The 16,248-nt window shown below is 40.0% G+C and overlaps 1 protein-coding gene across 1 annotated transcript in view; it reads left to right on the top strand.

The window, feature by feature from the left end:
- Window positions 1–9,921: 9,921 nt before the first annotated feature.
- The window catches only part of AQR (aquarius intron-binding spliceosomal factor), a 47,395-nt gene continuing 41,068 nt past the window's right edge, over window positions 9,922–16,248 (top strand). Inside the window, exons 1-6 of the mRNA XM_083863417.1 lie at window positions 9,922–10,234; window positions 11,065–11,121; window positions 11,944–11,984; window positions 13,086–13,121; window positions 14,173–14,293; window positions 15,636–15,776. Coding sequence (XP_083719543.1) covers window positions 10,136–10,234; window positions 11,065–11,121; window positions 11,944–11,984; window positions 13,086–13,121; window positions 14,173–14,293; window positions 15,636–15,776 — 495 coding nt within the window. The 5' untranslated portion in view covers window positions 9,922–10,135. The remainder of the gene's footprint in view (window positions 10,235–11,064; window positions 11,122–11,943; window positions 11,985–13,085; window positions 13,122–14,172; window positions 14,294–15,635; window positions 15,777–16,248) is intronic.

Below are 16,248 nucleotides of genomic sequence, written 5' to 3'. Positions count from 1 at the left end.
TTTTGTTATAAAATATGAATGTGTTTAAAGATAATATCTTTCTTAAGGAGTTACAGTCATTTAAAATGCTATGAGAGTAATGTTCAGAGAACACAAAATTTTCATGTTTTGAAAATGTCAATTTAAGTAAAATGAAGGGAAAGTAATACAAAAAAAGATGTTTCGGAGGGGTGAATAGATACTTTCAGGAAGTGTTACTGTCTGATGTCTATCTGTCTCTCCATCCCTTCATAAAAAGTTTCGTGTCAGTATAAATTCATTATTTTATGGAAATTATTCCATAAACTAGCTAGAAAGGGGTTAAATGGTTTCTAAGAGTCAGGCGAGAAAAAACCCGAGGTTGAAATCCTGTGTCTTTCACAGTAAAGCAGTAAAATTCCTCAAGTATCTTTGAGAATTTGAGCTAGAGCAGTTTTCTCTGTATTCATAGGAACACTTCTTGTTGTTCATTAGTATGTCAGTCATTTTCCATAATGCTTGAAGGCAAGTTCAAGCCATCAATCTTTTAAGTATCTTTGGTGACAGAAACATTGCCTGTGGTTTTGTTAGAATGAACTGATCGCTAGTACTGATAATCTGATAGTACTGAAGTAGTGGATTTTTTGAGGCTGTGCAGAACCAAAGCATATTCTGCAGAGGAAAACACTGGGTCCTCTTGTGTTAACAAAGAGCTCCTGCTGAGGAGAACTCCAACAGCATGGGTTTAGCACTGAGGTTGTTCTCTGTGGAATAAAAGAAGGGTCAAATATTTTAAAACAAGCAAAAAAAAAGGTAAAAGGGATTTTTTGAAGACAGATTATGTAACTGCAGTACGAACTGATCACATCATCCCTTTTCTGTCTAGATGTGGCTATGGATACCTTTAAAATGTTCATGCTGCACTATCACTGCAATGGGTCACAAATGAATGTTTTAGGTGGCTCAAAAAATCACCAGCAAAGGTATCATCAAAAGCAGGTTTAATGTAAAAGTGAAAGCCCAACTAAGTTTGTTGGCAATGTTCATGCTGCTACTTATTAGATGGTTAAAGCACACAGACAAAAATCAGACTAAAATCTAAAATCAGTCTATGACTAAAATCAATCTAAAGTGATCTGTGTGGAGGGTGGTGATGAAAAAGGCCAAGAATGGGAAAGGGTAAGGATAAAAGAAATAAGGGGGACTCTCCAATTGAGTCACAAGGTTCAGAGGGGGGGAGCCTCTTGCCAAATTTAACCCCAGATTTGACCAACAGTTTAGGCCTAAAGTAACAGCACTTAAAAGCACTTAAACAATTTGTAGAATTTCTATTGCATTACAGTAACTCACAGGCCTGACTCACAGATTTAACATACTTCAGAACCCAAGAGAGCAACATATGTTTGCTTCAGCATATTCACACTCGCACAAGCAGAGAATTAAAGGAATATGTCCAGGGTATACACCTGTGAAAAACTTCCCTCGAGTTCAGTGAAATTCTCACGTCAGGTGCCATTGCATCTTCTCAGTGGGCAAAGGGCTGGGCCTGTGGGGTGTCAGCCCAGGCTCTGGCAGCGGTGTTTGGTGCAGTCCTCAGAGTGGAGCAAGCTTGAGAGTTCAGCTGACAGCCATCCCACTCTGAGGGCAAGTGCTGGTTGAAGCCCACTGTGGTTCACGAGAGCTCCATGAGTCTCTTACTTAGGACTGCTGTTTATAGGGTTGCTAGAGTTTCCTTTATTCACAGTGACTTGCTGTCCTGAATGAAATTCGGCTCAGTAACTTTAAAAGTTTGGAAAAAAATAAAATTGTTCCACTAGTGTTGTTATGCAGGCAAGAAAAAGTTTCCAAGGCTGTTTGTTAAAAAACAGGAGCTTGTTAGATAATGTAGGTTCCCGGGAAGAGACAGTGTGTCTGATAAGCTCAAGAGGAGCTCAGCCCCAGTGCTGTTTGTCAAGGCCAGGGCCTGAGGAGCACTTCTAAGAGCAGTGTGGCCCAAGGTGTGTGTGTGAGTGGCAGCTGTACCCCCACACAAGGTTTGCAGAAAGTCAAAACATACATACGTAAGTATTCCTTTATATGTCTACAGAAAAATGCAAAAGAGGAAAAAAGCGATAATAAACCACAGGAATACTGTTTAATCACTGAAACTGCTTTTCGTTGTGTCCTGGGTTTCTCACTGGGCTGTGGTCTGCTCTCACACACACAGAGCCAACAAGAAAATTGGGAGACACAAAAGAAACTTAATTGAAGTTAATGAAACCTTAGGTTTCAAACCAAGATGCTGGATCTAATGTTTAGTTTTCTTGGCTGCCTCCTAGTACAAATGTAAAACTCTGAAAGTTGTAATCTCTCAATAGTAGCTCATTTGAGTAACACTTACCTAAGTACAGTTGGATGAGTCTTAAATCAATAAAGACTCTGCATTCAGTCCATCTAATGGCCCTTTATAATGATGTTGAAAATGCCCAGACCTCCTAAATACCTGAAGTGGTAATGGTTCATATTCCTAGCACAAGGTTTTGTAGATTTTTAAAGTGTAAGTTTTAATTTAATAGCCTGGTTTTATGGTCTGATGGTTGTGGATGAGATGTGTCTGAGAGGCAGTTATCATAAGGAAAATTGAAATTACAGAAGTGACTTTTCTATGCTCTCCTATAATGTTCTTTCTCCAGGTTAAGCAAATAAGTTGTATTTCTTCATATAATGACTACTTCTACCAAGCAGCTTTTAAACAGCTTTTTTATTAGCATCTGTTAAATAATGAATCTCCAAAGTCCACAGAAGTGACGGAGAAATCAGTCTTATGGCAACAAAATCACTCACAAATGAACTGATAATCTCCTTGTTCAGAAACTATCGTTCTAACATGAAAGCGTCATTATGTCTATGCTGAGTTATCATGGGTCTCTGAATGCTGTTTTACTTCTGTTCTCTGCCATTCCAGTTCCTGACTGCTCCCAGGATATCCTTATGTGTGGCTTGACTGTTACACACTTGACATGATGTGGCTGAAATTTTTCCTCTTCTCTGGAATCCTTCCAGTATCTCTGGTGCCAATCTATATGGCCGTGTTAAACCCCATCTGTGAGTTCTAGTCCAAGAGTCATGGGGCTGGCTGCTGCACGTGTGCTGCCATGGCGTGTAAAATAGTGCCTGAGGATGCCAGTGCAGGAAGGTGTGAGAAGCCCTATGAGGAACGGCTGGGGGAGCTGGGGTTGTTTAGCCTGGAGACTCAGGGGTGACCTTATCACTCTCTACAACTCCCTGAAAGGTGGCTGTAGCCAGGTGGGGGTTGGTCTCTTTCTCAGGCATCAACTGACAGAACAAGAGGACACAGTCTCAAGCTGTGCCAAGGGAAATATAGGTTGGATATTAGGAAAAGGTTTTTTATGGAAAGCCTGATAAAGTACTGGAATGGTCCACTGTGGAGACCCCTGAGGACAGTATGGAAAGGGAAGCGCCCCCAGCACTGCCATGGAGGGCATCACGCCCTTAACAGAGCTGACCAATTAGATCCCCTGCTGTTCCCGGTTAACCAATCCCCATTGCTCACAGCCCATCCCGTCTGCTACTATCCCTGATATGTTAATGAACCTCACCTGATTGGTTGTTTTGGTCTCCCCTGGTTCTGTACCCTGATTGGTTCATTTTGGATCCCTTCCCTGATTGGTTAAGTTTTCAATCCATTCCCCCATTGGTTGTTTTGTTAAACCCCACCCCCTGAGTGATGAATAAAAAGCCGGCTCCCGGGCCCCTCGCGGTCTTCTTAGGTGAGTTGGAAGATAACAAAGAAGACTCCTGGGGAAGATCCCTGCCTCCTGTCATCTCTCCTGTGCCACCTGGGAGCGTCCTGCCCAAGAAGCAGCTGCTCTGGCAGCTATAGCCTGGTTAGAGCTGACAGGCTAAGACTGCTCTGCAGAACAATCTCACAATTGAGCTGATCACTCCCTGGGAGTGCCTGTGCCGCCTGGGTTGAGACCGTCCCTCAAAGGGCGACTCACTCGGGAGGGTCGCAGCACCCAGAAGACCCCGCCAGGGTCCTGGGCAGTTGGCGACAGTCTGCCAGGGGAGGTGGTGGAGTCAACTATCCCTGGATGTGTTCTAAAAAAGACTGGATGTGGCACTCGGTGCCATGATCTAGTTGAGGTGTTCAGCCATGGGTTGGACTTGATGATCTTGAAGGTCTCTTCCAACCTACACGTTCTGTGATTCTGTGACTGATCATGATGTAGACTGTAGCCTGTCAGTCTCCACTCAAAGTCATCTGGGTGTGTAGGGTAGTAGGAGCACATGGATATGGTGACTGTCCAGCTCTGCCTGTGGCACTGGAACATGCCTTGCTGACATAGTGAAGGAGGGGAAACAGAATTCCATGGCCTCTGCTATTTAAAAAAGGGAAAGACTGTTCCTAAAGTAATGAAGCCAGCTATGCATGGTGTCTCCCCTTTGTACTCTTAATGTACTGCACTCAAATCTATTGACATAAAGGAAAGCACTGTCTGGATGCTAAGTGGCACAATTTTATCTCTGCTTTTTTTTTTTTTTTTAAGTATTAGTTTTAATCCCTAGTATGTGTTTGCAAAAGTAGCTTGCTAAGCCACAGAAAATCAGATTATTTCCTCAATTTCTAGTTTATTTGTTTCTAAGATGATCCTGAAAACACAGCAGAGCAGAGAGATTCCTGTTAGTGACAATACAGGCCTACTAAATGAAGTAGAAATCTGCTAAGCTATCCAGGCACCCCAGGTGTAGCAGCCAATTTGAGGATAATTTTTAAGATCAAAACAGGTTAGGATTTTTTCATGATACCTTGGATCAATATCTTGGCAACCTTGTTTGCTGCAGTGTACTATATCTTGTATTTTATACTCTGGGTCTTAAAAATAGCAGGTACTTGGGTGGTGAGAATAACGCTGGAGGAATCCCCTCAGGTGTTGAATAATGTTTTGTCTCCAATGTGTATTTTTTTCCTTTATCGTGAGAAAAGAGATGTCATCAAAAATGATGCTGCAAATAGACCCAAATTTCTATAGCACTTCTCATGCCAGCACTAGCAGAAAGGAAATTATTTGCCTTAAAATCTCATTTCAGTGATGAAATTTGTCCATCAAACAGATTTATTTCATATTAATTTTTTCCACATAGAAACTTTATCAGATAAAAGCCTCTCACCAGATTCTAGCAAATATTGCTAGAGCTTTTCTAACCATTGACCTCAACTTTTCACCACTGCACTCCCTCAGCTGGCAGGAATCTATCTAGAAGTCTCTGAAGAGAATTAGAATAGTCCAGAGTCTTCTCTAGCTTGAGCTGTTACCCAAAAGTGAGCCCAGCAACAGAAAGCCAGGAATGACACAAAGTCTCCTCTTTCACCGTCTCCTTCACTAGAGGCACTGCTTGCTATTCTGGGATATAAAAGCAGCTGGGTTGCTGAATTAACCATATTTTCCTCTAGTCATGAGCTCAGAATATCCATTGAAGTTACTGTAAGTTTTGCACAAAAATCAAGGGCAGTACATTGGCCAGAATGTGTGCTAAATAAATATTTATACACAAATCAGAATGCTACTGATGGCTTCTTTACACTTTAAAATTCTAAATATTTTAAGAAGCATCTGTTACTAAACTGAGGCATCATTTTTGAAAGTACCCATATTTACTGAGTGGAAGTACACATATTTAATGAGATGAACACAGTGACAAAAGTCTTGGACTAGAAGAATGCACATAAATAAAATAGTAAAACCAACGTGACATGATTGAATTAAAGCTGTAATGAACAGACTGAACATTTAGTTTGTATGAATATTAACTGCTATGAAGGATGAGCTATAACCAAAGCAATAACTCCCCGTCATTGTGCCTAAGCTTTTTACATGTTAAAGGATTCCTCAAATCTTTTTTGAGAAGATTTTCCAAATTTTATTTACCTGAAATCAGGTTTAAATCAATATATTTCTTCTATAATTGCCACAGGTAAGAGACATGGAGATTTCAGATCTTCTTTGTTTAATGTACATATTATTCTATTTATATGCCATTCATCCCCTCATCCCTTTCAAAAACTTATTTCATATAACTTAGCAAGAAATATTTCAAAATATTGCATATTCATCATCACTTTCCTCCTTTGGTTAGAAGAAAAGCTGTATGTGGAAGTTGGTATATATATACATGATGCATGATGACACTTGAAATTCTCATATGTGCAGATTTTGGTTTCAGAGCTTTTCAGAGGGATGTCTCTTGAAAAATCTCTTGTGTATGTGCAAAAGTCAATAAACTAAGATAAAAGCTGATGAGTTTATAGACTCACTTCACAGAAAGGCTACCCAGGATATGGCTTAGTGTCACTCAGGCTGAGATTCATCTGCTTTAAATGAAGGTGTGCAGTGTGCAGTTAGGTACCTCCCCAAAGCTAAGGGTACACATGCAGTGTAATGCAATGATATTAGGCCAGATAACACATTCCCATACAGCAGGGAGATGCATCCCAGATAGTTCAATCCCCATCCTGCGAAGCATTGTTCTTTTAAAATCCACCTTCACCACCTCATTATTTGTAAGCTGTGCACAGAGAAAGCACAGTTCAGCCATCAAAACGTAGCTGCTTTTGACTTTCTGCACACAGAACATGGCTGTCAGAACACTTACCACTCACTTTCAGAAAGGGAATGTAAACTTCCCTTGGCCTCTGAATTATGGAACCCAGGGCCAAGAAACACTAAGGGTATTCAGTATATGCAGAAAGGAGAAAAAAGTACTGTTGAAAGGGGAAGTACAGCCACAGTCAATGATTTGGAAAGGAAGAAGTGTCTCCATCTCTCAGGTCCCAGTGTGTCTATCAAGAAGCAATTGAGGCCAAAGACTCAACAGCCTTGATCACTACTGGAACTTTATGCCTAGCTTGAAACTGTACAGGTGGACCAGCAGCAAAAACAGATCCAACCTTTGGATGGGAGAGCATGGGGCAGTGCAACAATGCTGTCTGTCAGTGAGCTGATTTGCTGCTTTGTGAGAGCAGTGTTAGCATGCCCTCACCTATGAGAGAACACAGTCTTCACCCTGGAAAGAAGGTTTTGGTATCTTCAATTCCATCTTATGTCAGGGGAACATTTGTTCTGCCCCCCTGGGCACCTGGGCAGGTGGCAGTGGAGTTGTGATAGCAGCCACCCCATCATTCCAGATCAAAGAGCCAGGTCTCTGCTGCTGTGCTGCCGTGACCAGGCTGAGGCACATGGGGAATCATCTGTCCCAGCAGAATTCTTCCTTGGAGAAGAGCAAGTCAACTGTCCACCAGACAAGATGCCTGTTCATAATTTTGAAAAAAAAAAAAAAAAACGACAACTAGAATGGGTAAGATAGTGCCACTTTGCATGCTGAGTGCAGTGGTGGTATTTTTTACTTGCTTTGGAACAAAACTTTCCCACCAGAGTATACAAAGGTGCAAGATGGTATCCATACAGAGTCTGTATCTTAGTGCAGAGTTTATTTATTTCTACGAAGCTAAAGTCTAAATCTCTGTGTGCTAGACAAACAGTCAAAAGTGCAACAGTGTTTATATTAGAAGTATGGCCCTGATGAATCTGCTGAATTCACTGGTCATGCCTCATTGATGACCTTAAAACAGTAACAAACAAAATCAATGTTTGAAATCTTTATCTATAACTTGTCTGGAGTTTTCATTGCTAGGAATTACTATTTTCTGTGACTCTAGGTAGAATCTAAAATAATCTAAAAGGTAGAAAATAGAGAACATAGACTCAACCCCTGCTGATTTATCACTAGGTACTTCCTGCTCTGGTGGAACTGTGCTCAGGAGAGTATAACTGAAATAAAAGCAATGGCTGGCTTACTGATGACCTTGGCTTAAATGGTTTAAAAAAATAAAGGAGTAAAGCCTATTTTTTTCTGATTATAATAATATAGAAGGAGAAGCATCCAAAGTAAGAGGAGCTAATTAAGCAAGAAAGCAGCATGGAATATAAATTGACCAGGACTGTATGCAGCCTAGAAATGAATAATAGTCTTGAAAACTGCATCTACTCAAATATGTGACTTTTAAATAATACATGTCTTCATGAATGAATTAACAGGTTTTTGAAAGGAATATTTGATTTTCTTGACATGTTAAGCCAATGAGTACAGAGAGATGGAGAACTTCACAGAAGGCTGCTGGGATGATGGGGTACAGGGTTTTATTTCTCCTCAATTACAAAGGAGTTTGGAGTGGAAAGTGTCAGATGTGCCTCCACTCTGGGGGAAACTGAGCACAGGAATTCAAGAGACCAGTCTTAACAGACAGCTGTGAGCTGAGGTGAGATTCACAGGTGGGGACAAAGGTACAACACTGGGTGTCATTATGCTTGGTCTCACCACCATTCTTTAAAGGTTTCCCTACTCTTGAGGATGAAAGCAATGTATTTTTCCAAAGCACTAATTTATACTTTTGCTATTCATTTGCAATCCTACTGTCCCAGCACTCTCTTAATAACCAATACTCTGTATAGAGAAAATATTAATATATAATTTATAGGGAGGGGATCTTTGTCACTTTATTTGACATTTTCACTGATGTCTAACATTAGGCATCTGATATTAGTTTCTGATGTCAGAAGCTCCTTCAGAAGAATGAGAGCACTTAGATTAGCTCTGGTTTGCCCTTTGGAAGGACCTCTGTTGCCACATGGACTGAAGTGAGATTGAAGACAACTGATCTCCTCACTGGGACACCCAAATGCCAAAAGTTGGGTAAATGTGGATTTCTCCTCAAGGTTTCAGAGCTGTGATAACATATGGAAGGCAATTTGAGGGTTTTGACACAGGCCTGATGATCCATCATAACCAGAAGGTTTAGGTTGGCCTTACAAGGCTGTTCTAGAAAATTCACATTTTTTTTACAAACTTTACAAAGTCCAAAATGCATTTGCCTCTCCTAATCGTCCCATCTTAACACAAATCAAACTTTTGGCTTCCACCTGAAAGCCAGTTCAGAAACTTTCCTAGTTTCAGCCTGTATTTATAGGTAATGAACTTAAAATTCCTTTGTCTTTTTTTATCAGTTTTGTCGCTTCAATTTCAATCCTTGTTATTTACAAGATTTGCTGCTGGTACTTTTGTAACTTTTAAATTTTACTAGTTTTCTTCCTTCTGGATCTTCTAAAGTAAAGGCATGCATTTTTGGATGCCCTTTTTATTGGCATATTTATTGGAATGCAGCCATTGTCTAATCCTGTTCAAGGTACTGTCACTACTTTGTCCATTGCCATTGTACATTCTAATTCAACTTCAAAAAGAATATTTAGTTTAACCTCTGCTTGAAGAAATGAAACGATGAAGATCACCTTGGTATGAAAACAAAGGAGGTCATATTCAAACAGACTTGGATAGGACCTGCCTGGAAGTTTAAAGGACTCGAGTGGCAGGTGATGGATAATGAGCCCAGAAACAAAGCGCAGGAACTTCCCCGGGGAGTCTCTTCATTTCCTCCTTAATTAATCTGTTTACCAAATAGAATAAGTTAATTGCAAATCACTCTATACCGAACTGTTTATCTCCTTGAGCATGCAATTTTCCCCTTGTACCTTCGCCTTTCCACCCCACATTCCAATAGATTCAGGCAGTGTTCTGAGTTGGGAGGGTTCCATAAGGACCGTCCTGTCCAACTCTTTAATAAACGGCCCTAATGATGGCCTGTGGGCCGGACAGAGGCTCGGCCCTGCTCAGGCGTCCGTGGCAACTGTCTGCTGTTAAAAAGAGTGTTTTTCTACGTTACATGGCCAGAAAGCTGCGCTCCAGTGATACATAAAATAGAAGGAGTCGCCCTGAGCGGGTTCACTGGGCACTGGGAGGCTGAGTGCGGCAGCATTGCCGTGCGCTGACAGCCTCATCCCCTTTCCCTCAGCCTTTCCGTCCCCTTTCCCTCAGCCTCTCCACAGCGCCTTCCCACAGCGCTTCCCACCCCGCCTCCGGGCCCGGCGTTACAGGGCGGGAGCGGCGCTGCGGGGCGGGGGCTGCATTGGCGCGGCGGGACCAGCAGAGGGCGCCGCCCGCCCCGCGGCCGCTCCGCCCCGCCAGCCCCGGAAGCGCTCCCGGCCCGGAGATCCCGCCCTCGGCCTTCCCGGGCTGGCGGCGCCGGGGCACCCAGGCCTGTGCCGGCGGCTCCAGCGGCGGCACCATGGCGGCCACGGGCACGGGCACCGCGGCGCCCTCCGCCCCGCCGAAGAAGATCGTGGCGCCCACGGTGTCGCAGATCAACGCGGAGTACGTGACACAGGTAGGGCCGCGGCCGGGGCTCGGAGGGACCTGCTGGCGCCTCTGTGTTTAAATAGCCTTTGTAGGCCGTGGGTGGTGGGGGAAAGAAAGGGTCTTGCTTGGTGGTAACTGACGAGAGATGTTCGCCTGTATCGTGTCCGAGGGGGGTTTTCCAGACCGGGGGATGTACAGAGCAGTGCAGGACACTGGGCATCGCTGTAAGGCGTGTTCTAACCTGTGAAAAGATGCCAAGAGTTCCTTCTTGGTGAAAGTTTTAAGTGATTTTCTACAGGTAATCTGTTTGTTTGTTTGTTTTAATTTTCTTTTTGTTTTCTTGGAAGTTTGCTCTCCTTCCCCTTCCAGAGCATAAAGAAGGTTGGGTGAAGCTGCACAGGGAGCTCTTGTCATCGTGGCTCAGCAGTGTTGGGGAGGTGGTGGCTGCAGCAAAGGGCCTGAAATGCCGAATTTTGTATATAGCCTCTAGTTACTTGTCAGATTCCTCAAGGAAGCATAATCACTTGCCATTTGGGATTTGCAGGTCCTGAAAGATCTTGGTTTATTTTTGATGGATTTGTTAGACTTAAGAATAGAAAATATTCGTTAGATTGCAGTCTGTGCATCTAGATTTTTCCAGATAATTGCATTTCTGTTGAAAGAGATTTAGGCATAAAAGCCTTAAATGGTTGATAAACATTGCTGTTAGAAAACATAATTTTGTTAGTTGTAGTTAGCATAAGCTGAAATTAGACCCTAATTAGTGAAATAAAGTTTGAGGATGGGATACGTTGTGATGTTGTATCATTGACATGAAAATGTATGTATTTAACCTTTCTTTATTTTTTCCTTGTGCAGTTAGCAAATAAATACTGGGCCCCACATGTGAAGAAAACATTGTCCTTTGATGTAAAGGTAATTGCTTCTACTGGAATTTTATTGAGGGCTGTAAAAGAATGAGGATCAACCATTCCATGATGCACCAGTATTTAGTGTTGCTTATTTTATATGAGACTGTAGGAGATTGCTTGGAAGGTCAGCTGTTGCTTGAGACACTGATTCGTTATGTATTTGTAGTTTGTAAATGTAGGCACTCTTAGGAAGGTGTGCTGTAGCATGCAGTTACTTTGTATGCTATTCAGGGTTTTTTTGGTCAGGAATTTATTAGAGCAAAAGACTTTTGAGCATCTCCTTTGAGGTTAAAAGATGCTTGAGGAGGTTCTACTTTTAGAAATCAAGCAGGGATGAAAGATGCAGGTATTTCTGAACTGTGTTCTTTCTGAAAGCTTTTTTAGTGAGCTTCCATCAGACAACTTTATTGGTGTTCTGGTGGATTATGTGCATTTTGAATGTTTAAAATTTGGCATAGTGTGTTTGGTTTTGTGTACTGCAGAGTACTTAAATGTTAAGTTTCTTTTCCTTTTGGATGTTTGCCTAAATCTCCCTGTTTAGCCTCAGTTTATTTTGTGGTATTTGTGATAGAATTTGTCTGTGATTGTTAGAACTGTAGATTGTTAGGATGTGCATAAACAGCTGAACTGCATCTCTGTGTCATGTGGTGTCAAAGTGTGCCTGTTGCAACTTACTGTGCAGATTCTTTCTTTCTTGTTGGAAAAACTTACTGAAAGTATTTTAATAGCAATAAGCAGAGAGTAACTAATTAGGAGTAAAATGTCTTAATGCATTTTGAATCATGTTAGTGGGTATATAAAATTCTCTTAAATTTTTTTTCCATAGGTCATTGAAGATGTATATACAAAAGAAATTGTCAGGTCAAAGTAAGTACACCAGTTGTTTTCCCTTATTTACCACCATTCCAACATTATCCATGTTGGAGTTGTTTCTAATGTTTGATAGAATACTTTGGAAGTCATCTTTATGTTGAAAGCAGATGAAAATTACTGAAGTGCATTTAAGCATTTTAATCACTATGGTATTTCAAAGTCTGAATGAGGTAACAAGAGAGTTCCTAAGCCTGTAAACCTTAAACGTGATGGTTGGAGTTAATTCAGACCCTTTACCTGGTAGTCTTTTATGTTGATTTGGTTTTGGTGGTTATAGAAGGCTGATCTCTTCTCTTGTCACTCAGGAATGTAAAGAAAAATAAACTGTTGCAGAGTGCACTGCCTTTAGCTTCCTTCTCTGTTCTGGCTGCTGTTACCAGACTCATGAAGGGAAAGTCTAATTTCAATGAATTGTACTGTTAGATGGGGAAGACAAAAGCAAGATACACTGCCTTCTGCAGCTCTTTGTGCAGAAAAGAGGTGTAATTGTAGCTGGAGCTTTTTGGGAAAGATTGAGCTCTGCAGAGAATTCTCTGTATTATTCCTGTATGAAAGCAATTGAAGAATTTGTCATTTGGAGTCAAAGCAAACTTCCATTTCCAGTCACTAATTAAAAATACCATTATGAACAGATTAAATATATAATTGTAGTTTTGCAGGAGACACTCTCAGCTGCTAGCAGTTTCTATCATCAAGGCTATTGGAAGTGGTGTCTTCATATTTAAAGACTTACATGAATTTCTTTGAAATGTGAATTTAATTGCCTAATGAATTTCTATGAACTTCAGCTTCTGCAGCATTAGAGCAGTTGCTTTTGCATTCAAGTGGCTGTTATTGCATGGGAATGTCAGGACAGAAATAATTCCTGAGTGTTTCTACAAGTTTCTTTATTTATTATATATATACAAGAATATTATATATATATATATATACACAAGAATATTATATATTCTACAAGTTTCCTTATATATATTATATATTTCCTTATATATATTTCCTTATATGTATTTCATAGGGGAAATACAGCCATTTTCCATGCAGCTGTGTGTGGGAGGCTTGCTTTCCTGTGCTAATTGATTAATTTTTCCATTTTAGGTTTGCAATTAGAAAGATAATGCTTCTTGAATTCAGGTAAGCTAATGGGAGGGAAATTTGGAGTTATTTTGTCACAGGAACCTGTAAAGGTGAGAAGCAACTGCAGAGCAGTAAGACAGTTTGAAGTCGTGTATTTGTTCATACTTTGTAAGGCCATGAATTATGTACTCAGGAAAATTAGGTGAGGAGAGCTTAATTTAAAGAGGAAATAATTCTGTAAATATAAGTGACATCTCAGAGTGTTTTGTTTTGTGATTGTCAGTTTCTAGTGTAAGTGGAACACCAAGAGAGTATAAATGAAATAAGTAAAAAACTTGGTTCTGTAATTTGGAATGTCTCATTAAGCCTTAAATCAGAACTCACTGCAATTAGAGAAGTTTTTGGATTACGTCTCTTACTATGAGGTTAAAAATGAATTGTGCTGCAGCAGCATCATTAACATTTTCTTCTCTAAAGAATGGAAATCTCTTTAAACAGTAGTTTCAGTCTTTCTTTCAGAAAGTCTTCCAGACTTTCCTGGAAGAATTTATAGAGTATGTCTGAAAAGATGGAAAATAAATATTTGCAATATGTGCTTAGCACCACAATATTTTATATTCTGTTTTGTTCTTTTATCTCTCAAATCTTAAGAAAAAACACAAGATATTTTTTATTCGAGGTGAATTCTTTGTTTCAAAAAGGCTCAAGTCCATAAGTTAGTACCAGTAACTACAAAAGGACAGACTTCCCTCCGTTTTTTGCATCTTAATTAGAAAAAGTGCAGAAGAGAAAATGTAAATTATGGTTAAGGGTTTGACACTGACAAATGGCATGCAATGGGCTTCTGGAATTTTTATGTCAGCAGTAGCACAGGGTTAGAGATTCCTGTCCTTTCTGTGAACATTGTTAATGTCATCAGTTACTGAGTCTAACAAGTTTTGCTTCAGTGACCTAGATGAGAGGTAACTTGAGGAACTACTCACAAACTATGAAGATGGCTTTCAGGGGAAGGAGGAAAAAAAAATCCACGTGGATAACTGCTTTTTTAAATGAGTGACAGATTATGTGGGTGGCTGCAACTAATGAAATACTCTTTATCTCTTCACAGTCAGTACCTTGAAAATTACCTATGGATGAATTATTCTCCAGAGGTGTCCAGTAAGGCATATTTAATGTCAATCTGCTGTATGGTGAATGAGAAGTTCAGAGAGAATGTCCCTGCGTGGGAGGTAACTGATTTCAATTGCAGCTAGAATTGACTTTGATCTGCAAGTTGCAGCTTTTATGGTGTGCTCACTTACAGTGACAGAAGGTAGAAGAGCTTGTGTTAAAAGGAAATGGTGCCTCAGCTAGAATATCTCATATGGTGTTTTAAAGTTTGTGCTCTTATTTGGAGAAAGAAATGGACAGGTGAAAAATTACTTGATTCCTTCTGGTGTTAAAGTCCTTGGCTCTGCTGTGAAGTGCCAAACATTATCATCAGCATTTGCTTTTTTGGCACTTGACAAACGTTGGGTATTTACAGAGAAGTTCTTGTGCTGATATTGAAAGAAAAAGCAGGATTTATATATCTGTGTATACCAGAAGGCACCATTGGAAGTTTAATGTATTGACCAATAATGTCTTCCTTAAAACATGTGAATATTGGTTTCTGCCTTTTTTGCTTTATACAAAAATAATGTCTTACTCTTCTTTTGTGTACATTGTTTGTTTGGTTGGTTTTTTTAGGGGCTTTTTGTTTTGGATTTTGGGGTTTTTTTGGGTAATAATAGGTATAGAAATTATTTACATTTCTACAAAAAAATCCAGGTTTTACAGGTTATCTCAACAATAGAAGCCTAGTTACACATTTTATGCAGGCATGATTTCAGAAGCATACTTACTTCAATATGTGTGCCATTACTTGAGTGCTGGCAAAGCACAAAGGATTAATAACTTGCTCATGTGTTGTAATGGATTAACTTTTAATAACTTTATAATAACTTTAATAATTACTGGCATATGTACTAGAAGTAAAACAGCAGGTACATGTAATGTTCCAAGCAGCTTAGTTAAATTTATTTGGTACAAGACTGTCCTTGTAAAGGAACAATTTTATCTTGGTGATTATTCAGTTTATCTTTTTCCTGCTTAGGTAGCTGAATGAAAGTTTCAGGACTATAATTAATCTCTGGTGCTTTTTACGTGCTCACTTTTTGCATGTCACTTAGAGCTGCCATAGCTTTGGCCAAAACCTACTGTTTATCTTCTACCTGGGAGATTTTAGGGTATTTCTGTGCAGTCACCAGGTGAACATCCCCACAAGACTTCACCTGTGCTTCTTGTTTAGTTTGTCCTGTGTATCACCTGTTAGACTGTGCAGAAGGTATAGGGGCAGGATCCCTTGTCAGGAGGATATCATTAGTCTGTTTTGCTTGTGCTGCCTGGTCAGAATAAATGAAAATGAGAAAAACTAATCCCTTCTTTTATAGATTTAAATGGCTTTAGAGAACCTAAGCTATGTTATGCGAATGAAGATTGAAATTATTTGGATCGGCCTGACTCAAAATTACCTTCCTCTCCTATTCCTAGACATTCAAAAAAAGGCCAGAACACTTTCCTTTCTTTTTCAAACGCATACTGGAAGCATCGCTGGTCGAAGATGAGAGTGAGTACTCTCTGCATGAACAGACAGTCCTGCTGCTTTTCCTTGATCACTGCTTCAATAGTTTGGTATGTTAAAAGTAACAAAGTATTTCCAGTGTGTTTATGCTGTTCTGTGTTAGTAGCAGTTTAGTTTGAGCAATATCTTCTTAGAAGGCAGATAAAGCAAAATTCCCATTTAAGAAAAACACTGTACCAGGGGGCTTCTACCCTCTGCTTTGATTCTTACTTTATCTCTCTCATCACATCTGCTTTTCTCTGACACAAGGTCATAGATGAGACTTGAAACTGGAGGATTGGCAGTTAGACTATTAAAAGATAGGATTTAATGTAAATTCTTGTATCAAAAATGTTACTTTAAAATTTATGTATTTATATTTGAAAAGGTGCTTTACATTTAAAACAGATTAGTTACTACTGTGCTCTTTTTAGTTTGCCTAGGAAATAGCACAAAAATTATTTCCAATAACAGTTGAGAAAGACAGTGAGGCTTTTTTCATTCCTGAAACCAGGTTTAGATAAGATTTTTATGCACATTTCT

Source organism: Zosterops lateralis (genome assembly GCF_965231275.1).
Source record: "Zosterops lateralis genome assembly, chromosome: 6".
Classification (NCBI taxonomy): Eukaryota; Metazoa; Chordata; class Aves; order Passeriformes; family Zosteropidae; genus Zosterops; species Zosterops lateralis.
Note: the sequence above shows the minus strand (reverse complement) of the source record. Positions and strands in the feature narration are given on the sequence as shown.